This window comes from Lynx canadensis, chromosome D4 (assembly GCF_007474595.2).
Source record: "Lynx canadensis isolate LIC74 chromosome D4, mLynCan4.pri.v2, whole genome shotgun sequence".
Taxonomy (NCBI): domain Eukaryota; kingdom Metazoa; phylum Chordata; class Mammalia; order Carnivora; family Felidae; genus Lynx; species Lynx canadensis.
This window is the reverse complement of record NC_044315.2, coordinates 916,305-930,820: the sequence shown is the minus strand read 5'-3', so window position 1 is coordinate 930,820 and position 14,516 is coordinate 916,305. Positions and strand designations below refer to the sequence as shown.

Sequence of the window (14,516 nt, the reverse complement as noted above, 5' to 3'; positions counted from 1 at the left end):
GGGGCCCCACACACGTCCATTGGGTCAGGCTAGTCCGTAGTGTTGTCTGTGTCTTCTGTGTCCATGCCGATGCTCTGTCTTCTGAGTGTGGGAATCGCTGAGAGACAGCCTTGGAGTCTTCCAGCTGTAAATTAGGATTTGTTTATTCTTGTAGTTCTATCAGTTTTTACTTCATATATTTTGAGGCTCTGTTATTAGATGTATGTATTTGGAATTATGTTTTCTTTGAAAAGTAACCTCATTATTGTGAAACGACCCTCTGTTCCTGGTAATATTCTTTGCAGTGAAATCTACTTTATCTAATATTAATGGAGCATTCCAGCTTCCTTTTGATGACTATTAGCATAGTTTATCTTTTTCTAGCCTCTAACTTTTGTAAACAAGTTTATTTTAACAGCTTTATTTGTATAATTCACATACCATGAAATTAACTCATTTAAATTGTACAGTTCAGGGACTCTGGGCTGGTTCAGTCAGTGGACCTTGTCACTCTTGATCTCAGGGTTGTGGATTTGAGCCCCATGTTGGGTGTAGAGATTACTTAAAAATGTACAGTTCAGTGGCTTCTAGTGTTTTCATAGACTTGTGCATCTGTATAAAACCAATTTTAGAACATCTTCACTAGCCCAAAAAGGTACCAGGAACCTTAGCCATCACCCCTCTGGCCTCCCAGCCCCACCCTCAGCCCTGGGTGACCGTCCGCTTGCAGTCTTCTGTAGATTTGCCCGTTGAGACATCTCATGTAAAGGGAATCCTACAATATGTGGTCCTTTGTGACTGGCTTTTTTCATGAAGCAGAATATTTTTAAGGTCCATGTGTATTATACCACATGTCAGTAATTCATTTCTTTTTATTACCAAGTAACACTTCATTGTGTAGGTAGACCGCATTTTATTTATCCATTTACCAATTGGTGGACATTTGGGTTGTTTCCACTTTTTGGCTATTACAAAAATTAGTGTTCAAGTTGTGGTATGGATGTATTTTCATTTTTCTTGGGTCTGTACCAGGAGTGGAATTGCGGGACCATATGGCACTCCATGTTTAACTTTTCAAGGATCTGCCAGGCTGTTTTCCACAGCTGCACCATTTTATATTCCCTCCAGCAATGCATGAGGGGTCCGATGTTTTCATATTTTTGCTAACACTTGTTCCCCCCATCCCCTTGTTTTATTATTACAGCTATCCTAGTGGGTGTGAGGTGCTATCTCCTTGTGGTTTTGACTCCATTTCCCTCATGTCTACTGACGTGGAGCATCTTCTCATGAACTTGCTGGTTGCTTGTTTATTTTCTTTGGAGAAATGTCTCTTCAGACCCTTTGTCCATTTTTAAATTGGGTTGGTTGTCTTCTTATTGTTGAGTTACAGGAGTTCTTCATACATTCTAGACATTACAGCCTATCAGATACAAGATTTCAAAGTATTTTCTCCTGTCATGTAGGTTGTCTTTTTACTTGATGGCGTTCTTTGATACACAAATGTTTTAATTTTTACGAAGTCCAATTTATCTGGTTTTTGTTGTTTTTGCTCATGCTTATGGTGTCACAGGTTAAGAACTGTTGCCAACAAGGTCATGAGATTTATCCCTGTTTTTTCTTCTGAGAGTTGTAGTTTGAGTTCTTACATTTAGGTCTCTGATCCATATTGAGTTAATTGTATATGATGTGAGGTGGGGGTTCAGCTTCATTCTTTGCATGTGGATGTCCATTTGTCCCAGCACCATTGTGTTGGAAAACAATTCTTTCATCACTGAATTATCTCTGTACATTTGTCAAAAATCAATTGACCACATATGCGAGGGTTCATTTCTGGACTCTTCTGTTCCGTTGGTCTGTGTTGTCTATCTTATGCCAGTACCACGCTCTCTGATCACTGTAGCATTATATTAAGTTTTGAAATAGGGAATTTGAGTCTTCCCGCTTTGTTTTCAGTATTGTTTTAGCTATTCTGGGCCCCTTGCAATCTCATATGAATTTCCATTTCTGCAAAAAGGCCATTGGAATCTTGATAGGGGTTGCATTGAGTCTCCAGTTAATGGTCTTTTAAAGGGACTTAAATAATAAGGCAAACCTTTTGTATTTATTCCATACTTATCATTTCTGGCACTTGCACTTCCTTCTCCTAAATCTAGATTTCCATCTGGTATTGTTTTTCTTCTGCCTGAAGGATTTAATTTAACGTCTTTGTAATGCAAGTCTGCTGGTGATAAATTCAGCACTTGTCTGTCTGAAGTCTCATTTCACCTCTGTTTGTGAAGTTTCCACTGGGTGTAGCTCTTTGTTAATAGGTTTGTTTCGTTTTGTTCTGTCGAGACGTTCCTCCATCTCCCGGCTTGTCAGAGAAATCTGTTGTCATCTTGTGTGCTTCTTTATGAGCTGAAGCGCGTCTTCTCCCTCCAGGTGATTTTAGTGTTTTCTCTGCACCACTAGCTTTGAAGAGTTTTGTGATGTGCTTCGGTGTAGCTTTTTTCACTTCGCTTGTGCTCAGGGGGCAGTGGGCTGCTACTGTCTGTAGATTTGTAGTTTCTATCAGATTTGGGAATTTTTCAGCCATTATTTTGTTTCAGGTACTTTTATCCTCACCCCTTTCTGTCCCCTGGGGACTCTAGTTGCCAGTGTGTGAAGCTCCTTGAAGTTGTCCCCCGCTCACTCATGTGCTCTTTATTTTTTTAGTTTTTCTTTTTCTGTGTGTTTCATTGCTGTTTCTTCAAGTTTCCTAATCTTATCTTCTGCTGGTGATCCCATCCAGTGCCCCCTTAACGTCACGCTTTGTAATTCCATCCTCTGCGTCTTCTGAGTCCCTGCTCCAGTGTTTGGTCTGCTTCCTGAGCCTGTAGAAATCAGTCTGCCAGGCGACAGCCTGACTCTCATCGCCATGGACCAGTTTCCCTTCCCTCTCGCTGCCAGTTTCTCAGAGCTGGGAGATGGTGCTGTTGTTCCTGTGTGTCCCATGCCTCGTTGTTCAGGCCCAGAAAGCACTCCCCAGCTCCACTGGGCCCTGTAGGTGCTCCCGCTGCTTGCCCCGGTGGCTTAGGGCTCCCCTGTGGTTGCTGGAAGCGTGCTGCTTTCAGCCTGGGGGAGCAGTGGGATTGCTCCATCTGTCCCTCTGCATGGCCCACCTGGTGGTTCTTTCACAGGTGTGCACTGATTGTCCCCTCTGTCCGCAGGTCTGCCACCTTGCTGCCTTGTCCGTTGTCCTGTAGCACCACCTGACCCCAGGTTGTCTGGCCCACCTGCCACTGTCTCTTTGCACCATGGTCAGGGTTCCCCTGGTGGAGGGGGGGGTGGGCTGTCATGGAGATCACCTGTGTCTCGCTGCCTGATGTCCAGTGACTTGAAAATTATTGCTTAGTCACGTAAAGGTCTCAGTTATTGTAGCTTTTGCACATGGGAGCCAGACCCAGTCCTGTTACTGTCTTACTAGCTCAGCAGGAGGTGTAAGCCTCCAGCCCTGTTGTCTCTGAAAAGTCACCTCTGTGCTCGTGGGCAGGGTGAGGGCTAGACAGAGGCGAACATTTGGGCCAAGGCCGGCAGGCCTGGACGTGAGTGTGCTCACGCCTGCGTGTGTCATAGCACGTAGCTGTCTTGACTTGGGACGGCCTCTGAGGTCGCTTCAACGCCTGGTGAGATGTCCACGCTCCAGCTTGAGGGTCACGAGTGTTCTTCCCAGGTCACCCCCTTACGCTTGTCTGGAAGTTGGAGAGACCCCTCAGCTCTTTCCTGGACTTTCCAGGTGCTTTCCAGGGCACCTGTCCTGTGAGAAGCCTGGCAGGTTCTGGCACACCCAGGACGGCTGTGTGGCTGGGGGTTGGGACTGCCACCCAGGATGGGCCACGTCCTGTGCACCCGGGATGGACCAGAATCTGTGATTTGTCTCCTCTTTCCCTGGAACTGGACTGCAGGAGGACAGCATCAGAAGGGACAGAGCTGAGCTGATTTGGTTTGAAAAGACACGCCTCTTGCCAGAGCAGTCTGTGTTGGCGGCTGGGGACAGATGAGCAAGACCCCGTCCTCTGGAAGGAGAGCAGTTCTCCCAACCAGTCCCCACCTCGTCTAGCCCATCCCCTGCCAGCTCTTACATTTTCAGTTGTTAGATCAGAACCGGTCTTGCTCAGTAACACCCTTTTCCTTATACATATTTCCCCAATTGTTTTCTTGGACAGAATTCCTATACCTCGTATAGAATAGCAAATAAGTGAAAATGCCCCCGTTTCTCTCAAGAAACAGAGACATCAACTTCCTTCTTCCTCAGCAGCCCTCCATGGATTGTGTTTTTCTTCCTCGAGCCAGGAGCCCTGCAAAGATTCTGCATGGGTGGCCAGTGGGAAAGGGGCCACCAGAGAGGACGCGCAGGGATCGCGTCCTCGCAGCTGTGGCCACGGCAGGTTGCACTCACCCATGGGGGCTCCTCCCTGAGCCTGGGCACAGAGCCTCCTTGCCTAGGTCTGGGGGTGGGGATGGCAGTGTTCTCTCCCCTCTGGTACTTTGAGCTAGCTTTCCACCCATGCTCTGGGTGGGTAGGTGGGGTCTCCCAACTGGGGCACACGTACTGGTCTGTCCACTGGTTCTGAATATCCTGGTTCACGCTCCCGTCCCACCACTTGGCCTGGGCCCCACCCTCCCAGGATGGGTAAACAGAGGGGTCAGAGTCGGGCAGAGCAGCGCTGCGTGGACCTCAGACCTGCCTAGGGCAGGATCTCTCTGCCTGGCCCCTGGGTCAGCAGCCTGACTTCTGAGGGAGACTGCTGCACAGAGTGGGGCTGGGTTCCCATCCCCACCTTGTCTCACTGAGCCCCCAGCCAGTCCCCCGACTGGGCCCGGGTCCTTCCCTAGTGTGGCCCCACTTGGCCATCAGCCCCCACCTAGCTCCTCCCTGGCCCGGTCCCCCCACCTGACCAGTAGCCCTGCAGCCCCGTGTAGCCCTTAGGTGTCCAGCAGCCCCTGTCCAGCTTCCACTGTGTCTGATCGTGTCCTTCCCCGATGTCCGGCGTGTGCACACCGGGGTGTCTGGCTGCAGGGCTAGCTGGCATTGGCCTCCCTTTTATGAGCATCTGGTCTCTGTGCAGGCATTTGGACAGGCGCACACGAACCACAAGAAGGTAGCCGCGGACGGCGAGAGCCGGGAGGAGAGTCTGATCCAGGAGTCGGCCTCCAAGGAGCAGTACTATGTGCGCAAGGTGCTGGAGCTGCAGACGGAGCTGAAGCAGCTGCGGAACGTGCTCACCAACACTCAGTCGGAGAGCGAGCGCCTGGCGTCCGTGGCGCAGGAGCTGAAGGAGGTAACCAGCGAGCCCGGCAGAGACGGGAGGGCAGGGAGGTAGAGGGCTGTGCTGCTGTCCTCCAGACTGGGACCTCTGGGTTCTCATCGGGAGGGGAAGGGGCCTTGCTTGCTCTGGGCCACAGGGAGACCTACTCTCTGCCCTCTGTTCAACGGAGCGGGGAGGCGGCAGGCGAGGGGGGGGGGGGGGGCGGCAGTGACAGGTGACCAGATGGACAGACAGTTCTGAGTGGTGGCCAGCACAGAGTTCCACAGTCGAGGGTACGGGGCAGTCGGGATCCCACAGGACTTGGAGGGGACTCTGCCGAGATTTGGGACAGAGCTCAGGACCTGGTAGCAGTGGGGAGCAGTCACCCGCCCTGGTTTGGGGTCAGAGGTCATCGAGGCCTGGGGGGGGGGGGCTGGCTTGGATCAGGGAGGCGGGCCATCCTCGGCTGTGTGGAGCCAGAGTGCATGATTTCATTTCCTCCCACCGGATTACCCTGCTTGGGATGGGAGGAGGGGCCGCTGGGGGTGTGGATTTGACCTCCGAGGTGTCTCGGCCTCACTGCTGGCCAGGCCCCCTGGCCCAGAACAGCCAGTGCAGGCACTTACCCAGCCGGCCTGGTGCTGCTCTTTTCCTCTTCCAGAAGGACCTGCGTGGGCTGTCAGGAGAGCCCCGGTGAGCTGCTGACTCCTGGGTTTGGGCGTCAGGAAATGAGCTCAGCCAGGCCCACACAAGGGCAGGTTTGGTGGGGCCTCGGGAGGAAGCCTGCCCCTCCCACACCCACACCCTCACAGCTGTGCCTCTTTCTCCCGGGCCCTGCCTGTTGCCCCACAGGTCCCCACTGCCCCCAGGCAGCATCCCTGCCACCGCCAGCCCCTTCTGTACCCTGCTTCCATCACTCTTCTGCCGGTCCTGGCCTTGTGGCCTTTGCCAGGCCGCTGTGCCAAGCTCCTTCCTGGACTAGGAGAACACAGCGCCAGGCGTCCCTGAAAAGTGCCGCCCTGCACCTGCCTTGGTGTGATGTGGCTGTGTGGGTCGTGCAGGGTCCCCCGGCAGACACCCCGCCACGAGGATAGCTGGGCCTTCCTGTGCCCAGTCCTGCCGCCATCCCGGTGCAGTGATGCGCCAGCTGCACAGTGCCCTCTGACCAAACCCCCTGTGACAGTCAGCCTAGGTGTCCACCTAGGCTTGCCAGCTTCCCAGGCGGGTCCAGGGGCCACTATCGTGTGACCTGTATAACAGACATCCGCACATGGGATGGTTCCAGCTGCCCCAGAACTCATTCTCGCAGTGACTCTGTGGGCGTCCAGATACTTCCCTCATCTCACAGGTGGGGAAAGCAAGGAGCAGGGTCACCAGGCTGGCAGCTTTAGGGTGCTGACCTCTGACCTCTGCACAGTGTGTGGACAGGCCCAACCAGCTTCTGTCCTGGGACATGATCTTGAGCCCCATCTTACAGATGGAGAGGCAGAGTCCCAGGGAGCCGGGCGTGGCCACAGTTGGCTGGAGGCAGAGTCAGGTTGTGTGCCCACAGAGGCCTTCCAGAGATTTGCCCTGGGGAGGGGGTGGGGGCTGCCCTTGAGAAGCAGGACTGGGTCGGAGAGGAGTCAGCATCATCTGCTCAGGTGGTCTTTTTGTCCTGGTGGGCCCTGTCCTTGCTGCCTTGGTGGACCCTGTGTGTCTGGGCCCAGGAATAAATGACAGAGATGTCCCAGCAGAATTCTGTGCCCGCCACCCCCGCCACCCAGGGTGGGAGCCAAGAGGGCTTGATTGCTGTGGTGGCGTCCAGGCTGCCAGGAGCCTGCTGGAAGGAGGCCAGGCATTGGTCATGAGCTGAGATGGGCGGTGGGTCAAGAGCAGCCTCGCCAGGTGCTGGGTGGACTCTTCGGCATGGGGTGTGGGGGGGGGGGGTGCTGGGGTGGGAGGACACCTGGTCCAAACCAGGGGATGGAAGACAGCCTGGAGGTGGAGGAGGAGACGTGGGCATGTGGAGGAGGCAGCAGGGGTGGAGCCTCACACGGGATGAGGGACTGGACTCCATGGGGAAGTGCACATTCCTCCTGGGCAGCAGGGCTGGACCCAACTGGCCCCTGGGGTGGCGCCCTTCCCCCCCCGCCACACACACACACACACACACACACACACACACACACACACACACAGGGTGAACACTCCTCCCCTGGCCTCTGCAGTCTCACAGGAAAACTCTTACCTGCCCAGGCACTTTGGGGATCCCTGCACAGCCAGGAGAAGGTGCCTCCTGGGCCCAGGCAGGCGCACCTGCCGTGCCCCGTCCTGCCTCCCCAGGGCCAGCTCTTCTGGTGGCTGCAGCTGTGGGCACGGCTTCCTAGGAACCCAGTTCTAGTGTATTATACAGTTAGTTCCACTAAGGTATCTAGTCCCGTGGGTCTCTCAACTGCCACGTGTACAACAGAGCTTTGGAACCAGCCCCATCCCTGCAGAAGCCACATTGCTTGGCCCATCCCAGGACTCTGGTCAGACCAGCTTCAGTGCCTGCCTTGAGACGGTGGGTCCAGCTGGGTCATCTCTCAGCACCTCCCTAGGAACCCCTGGGAGAAGGGCAGTGGGAGGTACAGTGGAGGGCCAGGAGGAGAGAGCCCCCACCCGTGGGACCACTTTGTGTCCCTCTGTCTGGCTGTCATAAGCACCCAAGTGAGGCTGGTCCCTGGGGTCCCTCTCCCGATGCTCCTTCCTGTCTCTGTCTCCTTGCTCCTCCTCCTCCCCCATCACCCAGACCTAGAGTGTCACCCCTGGTCTAGAACCTTCCAGGCACATCTGTCCCCCCCCCCACACATCCACCTGGGGAGCCTCCCTCCTTCTTGGGGTGGACAGGGAGCGTGGGCAGAGGCCTGGCTGGAAGGACGAAGGTGCTTCTCTGTCCACATGAGGACTGCCATCTCGCTGGAGTGAGTCCCATGTGCCTGCCCTCCATGGGCCCTTGCGCACTTTCCTCACTGAAGGGCAGTGTCTGCTCCACACTCTCCTCAGGGCAGCTGGGGGCTGAGGTGTGAGCATGTTGGATAGATGGGCTGGGGGCTCGGAGGCCAGCCCCGTTGTCACACCTGTTTTGCCGACGAGGAAGCTGAGGTCTGGGGGGTCCTCGTGTGCCCCACCTTGTCCACTTGGGCTGCACCCTGTTGGGGCCGCGTGTCTGCACCTTGTGCCCGTCATCAGGGCCGCTGTTGACAGGCTCCTTGGGAGAAGATGCTGACTTTGGGGAAAACCACACTGTGTGGTAGCCAGTTGGAGCTTGTTTGAGCCTTGGAGTCGGGTGTGGGCCAGGCGGAGGTGCCCTGTCTGTGTGGGAACCAGAGTGAGGTGTTGGGTTCCCGCAGCATCAGCACGCGGCGCCCTCACCTGCCACCTGGCGTCTGGGCCAGCTTGTGGGCTGCGCGCGCCTTACCTGGCTGCCCACGGGGCCCTTGTGCTCTTCGTCGGCCCCGGTGCTTATGAGTGGAGGCTGTGTCATAGTTCCTGGCGACAGAGCAGGGTGGGACGTGACTCCTGGGCACCCAGGTGGGCCGCACCACAGACACGTCACTCTGGGTTGGGAAGGCCGAGTTGGCCCTGGCCGGGGGGGGGCCACTGCCCCTTGCTTCTGTTTCTGCAATCTGCTCGGCCTTCCAGCCTGTTGGTCTTGCCGTACAAACCTGCGGGTAGCTGGCCGGTTTCGGGCCGGGGCTTCCACCCCAGGTGGCTGTGCCAGGCCGTGCCACACATGTTAGAGCAACTCCTGCACCCAAACAAAGTGACTTAGGACAGAGAGCGAGGCGCTTCCAGTGGGCGGATGAGCAAGCACTTCTTGTCCTTCACGGGAAGTGAGGAAGTGCTCTGGGTCTGGGTAGCCGTGAACACGGAGCAAACTAAAGCCGCTGAGGTGTGCACTTTCCAAGGGTGGTCTTACAGGATGACAGTTAACTTTCAATGAAGGACAAAGGCCGTGTGCAGCTTCACCTCAGTAGTGCTGCCTGGTGCTCAGGTTCTGGGGTGCGGAGGGCCTGGGGGGCCCTGGCAGGCAGCACCTCCTCTTTCTGTCCCTCTCAGGGCCAACCCCCCCATCTCCCCTCCTGTGTCCTCTGTGCAGAGTGGACCGGTGCTCCCTGCAGGTGCATCGGGCCAGGGTGGGCCGCGCGGCAGTGGTGAGCACACAGTCCCAGTTCTTACAGATCCGTCATCGTGTTGGTGGTGAGGACTGTCCAGAGCAATAGACCCAGAGACACTGTGTGTGCGAGTGAGAGAGTTAGTGTCAGGAATCGGCTCTTGTGATTGTGGGGGCGCGTGGGTCCAGAATCTGCCGGGTGGGCCAAAGGCTGGAGACCTGGGGAACAGCTGGAGTCTGAAGGGATCTGGAGGCAGAATTCCTCCTTCCTGAGAAAATTCTGGTCTGTTCTTTACGACTTCTGGCTAATTGGATGAGGCCCACGGCACGATGGAGGGTGCTCTGCTAAGTCACGTGTCACTCTCACCCGTGCAGTCAGCATGGTGGCAGCTAGACTGGCATTGGGCCCGATGCTGCACCAAGTTGGCTCTGACACTGACCGTGGCGGGAAGCGGCCCGCACTGAGGACCGAGCGCAGTGTCGTTAGGCGTTTCCAGCTGCCCCTCCGGATAAATGGGAGTAACTGTGTTTCGTCTTGTCGCCACTCCTCCTGTGTTATTTTACTTATTTTTTCCTGTTTAACAGGAGTTTTGCTCTCTGGGTGGGCCTTGATTTTCCTCCAGTCTGTTTCTTCTGTTGTCTTGCTGTCTGTCTTCTTGCTGTCTGTTTCTTCTGTTGTCAGCTTTTGGCCACCTCCTTGGGTCACTTTGCTGGAGACTCTGGTAGTGACATTGTCAGGAGTGCTTGTGTAGAACAACTCCCTCCTCCTGTTGCTCTCATGTTTTTCTTCCTGGTCCTATTTCATTTTCCCAGTGCAGCATTATTGTACTGGTTTTCCCTGCACGGAATCTTGGAATCTTGTCTGCAAAGCATGGATGTGATCACGAGAAGGCCTAGCACCAGTGGAGAGGCCGTGTGTCAGGGGAGAGGGCAGAAAAAGGGGGTCTGGGAGGCGACGGCTTTCCACCTGAGGATGCTGGTGGGCTGGCCTGGCCTGGGGGCACCAGATGCCGCCTGGAGTGTGGAAACAGGGCGGGTGGGAGACAGTTTGTTGTAGGGTCAGCCCTACCCCGAGGGGGTGCTGGCTGTGTCTGCAACGGTTTCAGTTGCCTCAGGGCGGGATGGAGCTGCCTCCAGCGGGCAGGGGGCTGCTGAACTTCCTGTAACACCCAGGACTGCCGGAATGTCGGAAGGACTGAGGTCGAGGGGCCCAGCGCCTGGTGGTGGCAGGTTGGGAAATCCTGAGTCTCGGTCGCGCAGTGCGCACAGGTCTGTGTCGGCCACTTTCTCCGCGTGATACCTGCACCCTCAAGGATGTGTGACATAATCCACATCCCTGACGGCTCACCCGCTCAGTGTGCACACAGATTCATGCACCGTCCCAGATCCATCCCTGAATTTTCCATCACTCCAGAGGGAAGCCCCTCCAGGTACTCCCTACCCCTCCCACCCCACTTCCTGCCTTCTCTCTCTCTGTGGATTAGCCTGCTCTGCCCATGTCCCGTGTGTGGGATCACACAGTGGGAACACCACCTCGTGGTGGTTCAGGGTTCACCGCAGCCCGTGTTATAGCTGAATGACATCCCCTTGTGTGATTGGACCACATATTGTTTATTTGCTCATCGGTTGGTGAGCTTTTGGGATGTTTCCATATTTGGTTGCTGTGAATAATGCTGCCCGAACACTTGGGCACAAGTTTCTGTGTGGACCTGTTTTTGTTTCTCTGGGATCAGGGTGCCGAGGAGGCATCGCTAGGCCAGGTGTGCTGAGCTGTTCAAGTAGCTGCAGCCTGTGAGGGAAGGAACTGCTTTTAGCCATTTCACAGATGAGGACACCAGGGGTCAGATCAGGCTGAGACCCATTACTGTGCACCCCAGAGCACACTGCCCGTGGTCGGCTGCCCACACCCCACTTCTTCTCGGCAGATCAACCAGAACGTGGAGACCCAGCGTGGCCGGCTGCGGGATGATATCAAGGAGTACAAGTTCCGAGAGGCCCGTCTGCTGCAGGACTACTCGGAGCTGGAGGAGGAGAACATCAGCCTGCAGAAGCAGGTGTCCGTGCTCAGGCAGAACCAGGCAAGTGTCCGTGCTCCCAGGGTGCTGCCCTGCCTCCTTCCCCACAGCCGAGCCCAGGGCTGCACAGCACACTTCCGGGGATGGAGGTGCAGCCAGGCCCCGGCCTCTCCTAGACCAGAGAACTCAGCTCTGCCTGTAGGGCTGGTTGCCCCCGAGACGCAGGGCGCCTGTACCTGTGACCTCTGAGATACGATTAGGAGTGATGGTCATAGCACACATGTAGGTATGTGTTTTATATTTCTTAAAATATTTAATGTTAATTGAGTAGCTGTGTAGAATTTATTTACCTTTGATTTTTTATTTTGAGAGAGAATCTTACGCAGGCTCCGGGCTTGGCGCAGAGCCAGCGTGGGGCTTGATCCCCACAACCTGGGGATCATGACCTGAGCTGAAGGCAAGAGTCAGATGCCCAACCTACTGAGCTGCCCAGGCACCCCCAGTTTTATAAGATTTAAAGCCAGGGTATACCTGGTAGCATTTTCAGTAACTGGACACATTTGCGGCAGGGATGTGTATTCTGATTTCCGTAGTGTCTCCGGCCGAGTGAGCAGCGCACGTTGCACGTGCACGAGTGTCCCGGGTATGGGCTGATGTTCCTGTGCACCTCGTGCCCAGACCACCTCCCTCCCCAGCACCCCATCCCCTGCCGCGGAGCCCCCGTCGCTCAGGCACAGGAGAGTGCTGCTCTTTTCCAGGTGGAGTTCGAGGGCCTCAAGCACGAGATCAAGCGTCTGGAGGAGGAGACCGAGTACCTCAACAGCCAGCTGGAGGACGCCATCAGGCTCAAGGAGATCTCGGAGCGGCAGCTGGAGGAGGCGCTGGAGACGCTGAAGACAGAGCGCGAGCAGAAGCTCAGTCTGCGCAAGGAGCTGTCCCACTACATGAGCATCAACGACTCCCTCTACACCAGCCACCTGCACGTCTCCCTGGACGGCCTCAAGCTTGGCGACGACGCTGAGGCTCTGGCCAACGGCTTCGAGCACGGCGGCCTGGCCAAGCTGCCGCTCGACAACAGAACCTCCACGCCCTCCAAGGACGGTCTCGCCCCGCCCTCCCCCAGCCTGGTGTCCGACCTCCTCAGCGAGCTCAACATCTCCGAGATCCAGAAGCTGAAGCAGCAGCTGGTGCAGGTGCGGGTGCGGCCCTCAGGGTCCTCGGGGCTGCTCGGGTCCCTGGGGCCACGCGTGCCGTCCCCACCTCCAGTCCTGCCCACCTCCAGTCCTGCCCCCCGTCCTCTCATTTGTGTTTCCTGTAAAGTCTGTGTTGTTGCCGCAAGTGGGTCTGCGGTGCTGCGGGGGAGGTGCTGGAGCAGTAGGCCCCGGGTCACCGGTTTTCCTTGCGCCCGCTCGTGGTGCCCCGCGTGGGCTCCCGCACTGTGTCCTGTGGATGAGTCACCTCAGGGTTTCCTGCTCTTCACGGAACAGAATCCCCCCACCCCCGCACCCCACCTGTCCCCTTGTCCTCGCATCTCCATGGAGGGGCCCCCCCAGCCTCTGGGCAGCCTCTGTGGACGTGACACGCCCAGGGCACGTGTTAACAGACCTGCAGGGTGACAGCGGTGGCGCGGGCGGGGTCCTGCGAGTGTGTGGCCCCTGCGGGCCGGTGACGGGCCTCCTGTGCTTTTGCAGCTGGAGCGGGAGAAGATGGGCCTGCTGACGACACTGCAGGACACACAGAAGCAGCTGGAGCAGGCGCGGGGCGCCCTGTCGGAGCAACACGAGGAGGTGAGCCGCCTCACGGAGAACCTCAGCGCCCTGCGGCGCCTGCAGGCCGGCAAGGAGCGGCGGACGGCCCTGGACAGCGAGAAGGAGCGGACAGCCACGAGGATGGTGACTACTACGAGTGGACATCAACGGCCCTGAGATCCTGGCTTGCAAGTACCCGCGGCCCTGGCAGAGGCCACTGAGCTCCGAGAGCAGCTGAAAGCCCTGCGCAGCGCACACGAGGCCGGCGAGGCCCGGCACGCGGAGGAGAAGGGCCAGCACGAGGCCGAGAGCCAGGCGCTCACCGAGAAGGTCTCCCTGCTGGAGAAGGCCGGCCGCCAGGACCGCGAGCTGCTGGCCCGGCTGCAGGCGGAGCTGAAGAAGGTGAGTGATGTTGCGGGTGAGACGCAGGGCAGCCTGAGCGTGGCCCAGGACGAGCTGGTGACCTTCAGCGAGGAGCTGGCCAACCTCTACCACCACGTGTGCATGTGCAACAACGAGACACCCACCCGCGTCGTGCTCGACTACTACCGAGAGGGCGCGGCTGGCGCCGGCCACGGCAGCCCCGAGGCCCGCGAGCGCCGCTCGCCTGTCCTGCCCAAAGGACCGCCGGCCGTGGAGGCTGGGGCCGGGACAGCAGCCCTTCGCCCAGCCCTTCCCTGCCCTCGCCCTGAGTGACCCACGCCGGGAGCCCATGAACATCTACAACCTGATCGCCATCATCCGCGACCAGATCAGGCACCTGCAGGCAGCCGTGGACCGCACCACGGAGCTGTCGCGGCAGCGCCTGGCCTCCCAGGAGCTGGGCCCTGCCTCGGATAAGGACCGGGAGGCACTCATGGAGGAGATCCTCAAGTTGAAGTCTCTGCTGAGCACCAAGCGGGAGCAGATCACCACGCTGCGCACGGTCCTCAAGGCCAACAAGCAGGTGCGGGGCCAGTGGGCAGGGCGGGCGGGGCTCCTCCCTCCTGGGGCCCCCAGCGTGACTCCCCGAGGCAGGCGGACCCCTGCCCGCGTTCCTCAACTGTGTGCCCTCTGTGTGTGATCCGCAGACGGCCGAGGTGGCCCTGGCCAACCTGAAGAGCAAGTACGAGAATGAGAAGGCCATGGTGACCGAGACCATGATGAAGCTGCGTAACGAGCTGAAGGCCCTCAAGGAGGACGCGGCCACCTTCCCTCGCTGCGGGCCATGTTTGCCACCAGGTAACGCCCGCTGCTCCCGTGGCTGCAGGGCCAGCGTTGTCCTTGGTTTACTCGCAAGACGAGGAGGCCAAGAGGCCAGGTCCCAGTGGGCGGGCTGGAGGCGCGAGGTGCGAAGGGGGCACGGGCTCACAGACGAGGAGTTAGCCCC

At 57.3% G+C, this 14,516-nt stretch overlaps 1 protein-coding gene across 1 annotated transcript in view; it reads left to right on the top strand.

The window, feature by feature from the left end:
• Nucleotides 1-14,516, top strand: part of BICD2 (BICD cargo adaptor 2) — a 45,486-nt gene that overhangs the window by 26,056 nt on the left and 4,914 nt on the right. The window contains 11 exon segments of the mRNA XM_030293238.1: nt 5,067-5,279; nt 11,310-11,462; nt 12,158-12,592; nt 13,091-13,271; nt 13,274-13,303; nt 13,306-13,341; nt 13,344-13,793; nt 13,796-13,834; nt 13,837-14,093; nt 14,218-14,338; nt 14,341-14,368. Of these exon segments, the coding sequence (XP_030149098.1) occupies nt 5,067-5,279; nt 11,310-11,462; nt 12,158-12,592; nt 13,091-13,271; nt 13,274-13,303; nt 13,306-13,341; nt 13,344-13,793; nt 13,796-13,834; nt 13,837-14,093; nt 14,218-14,338; nt 14,341-14,368 (1,943 nt within the window).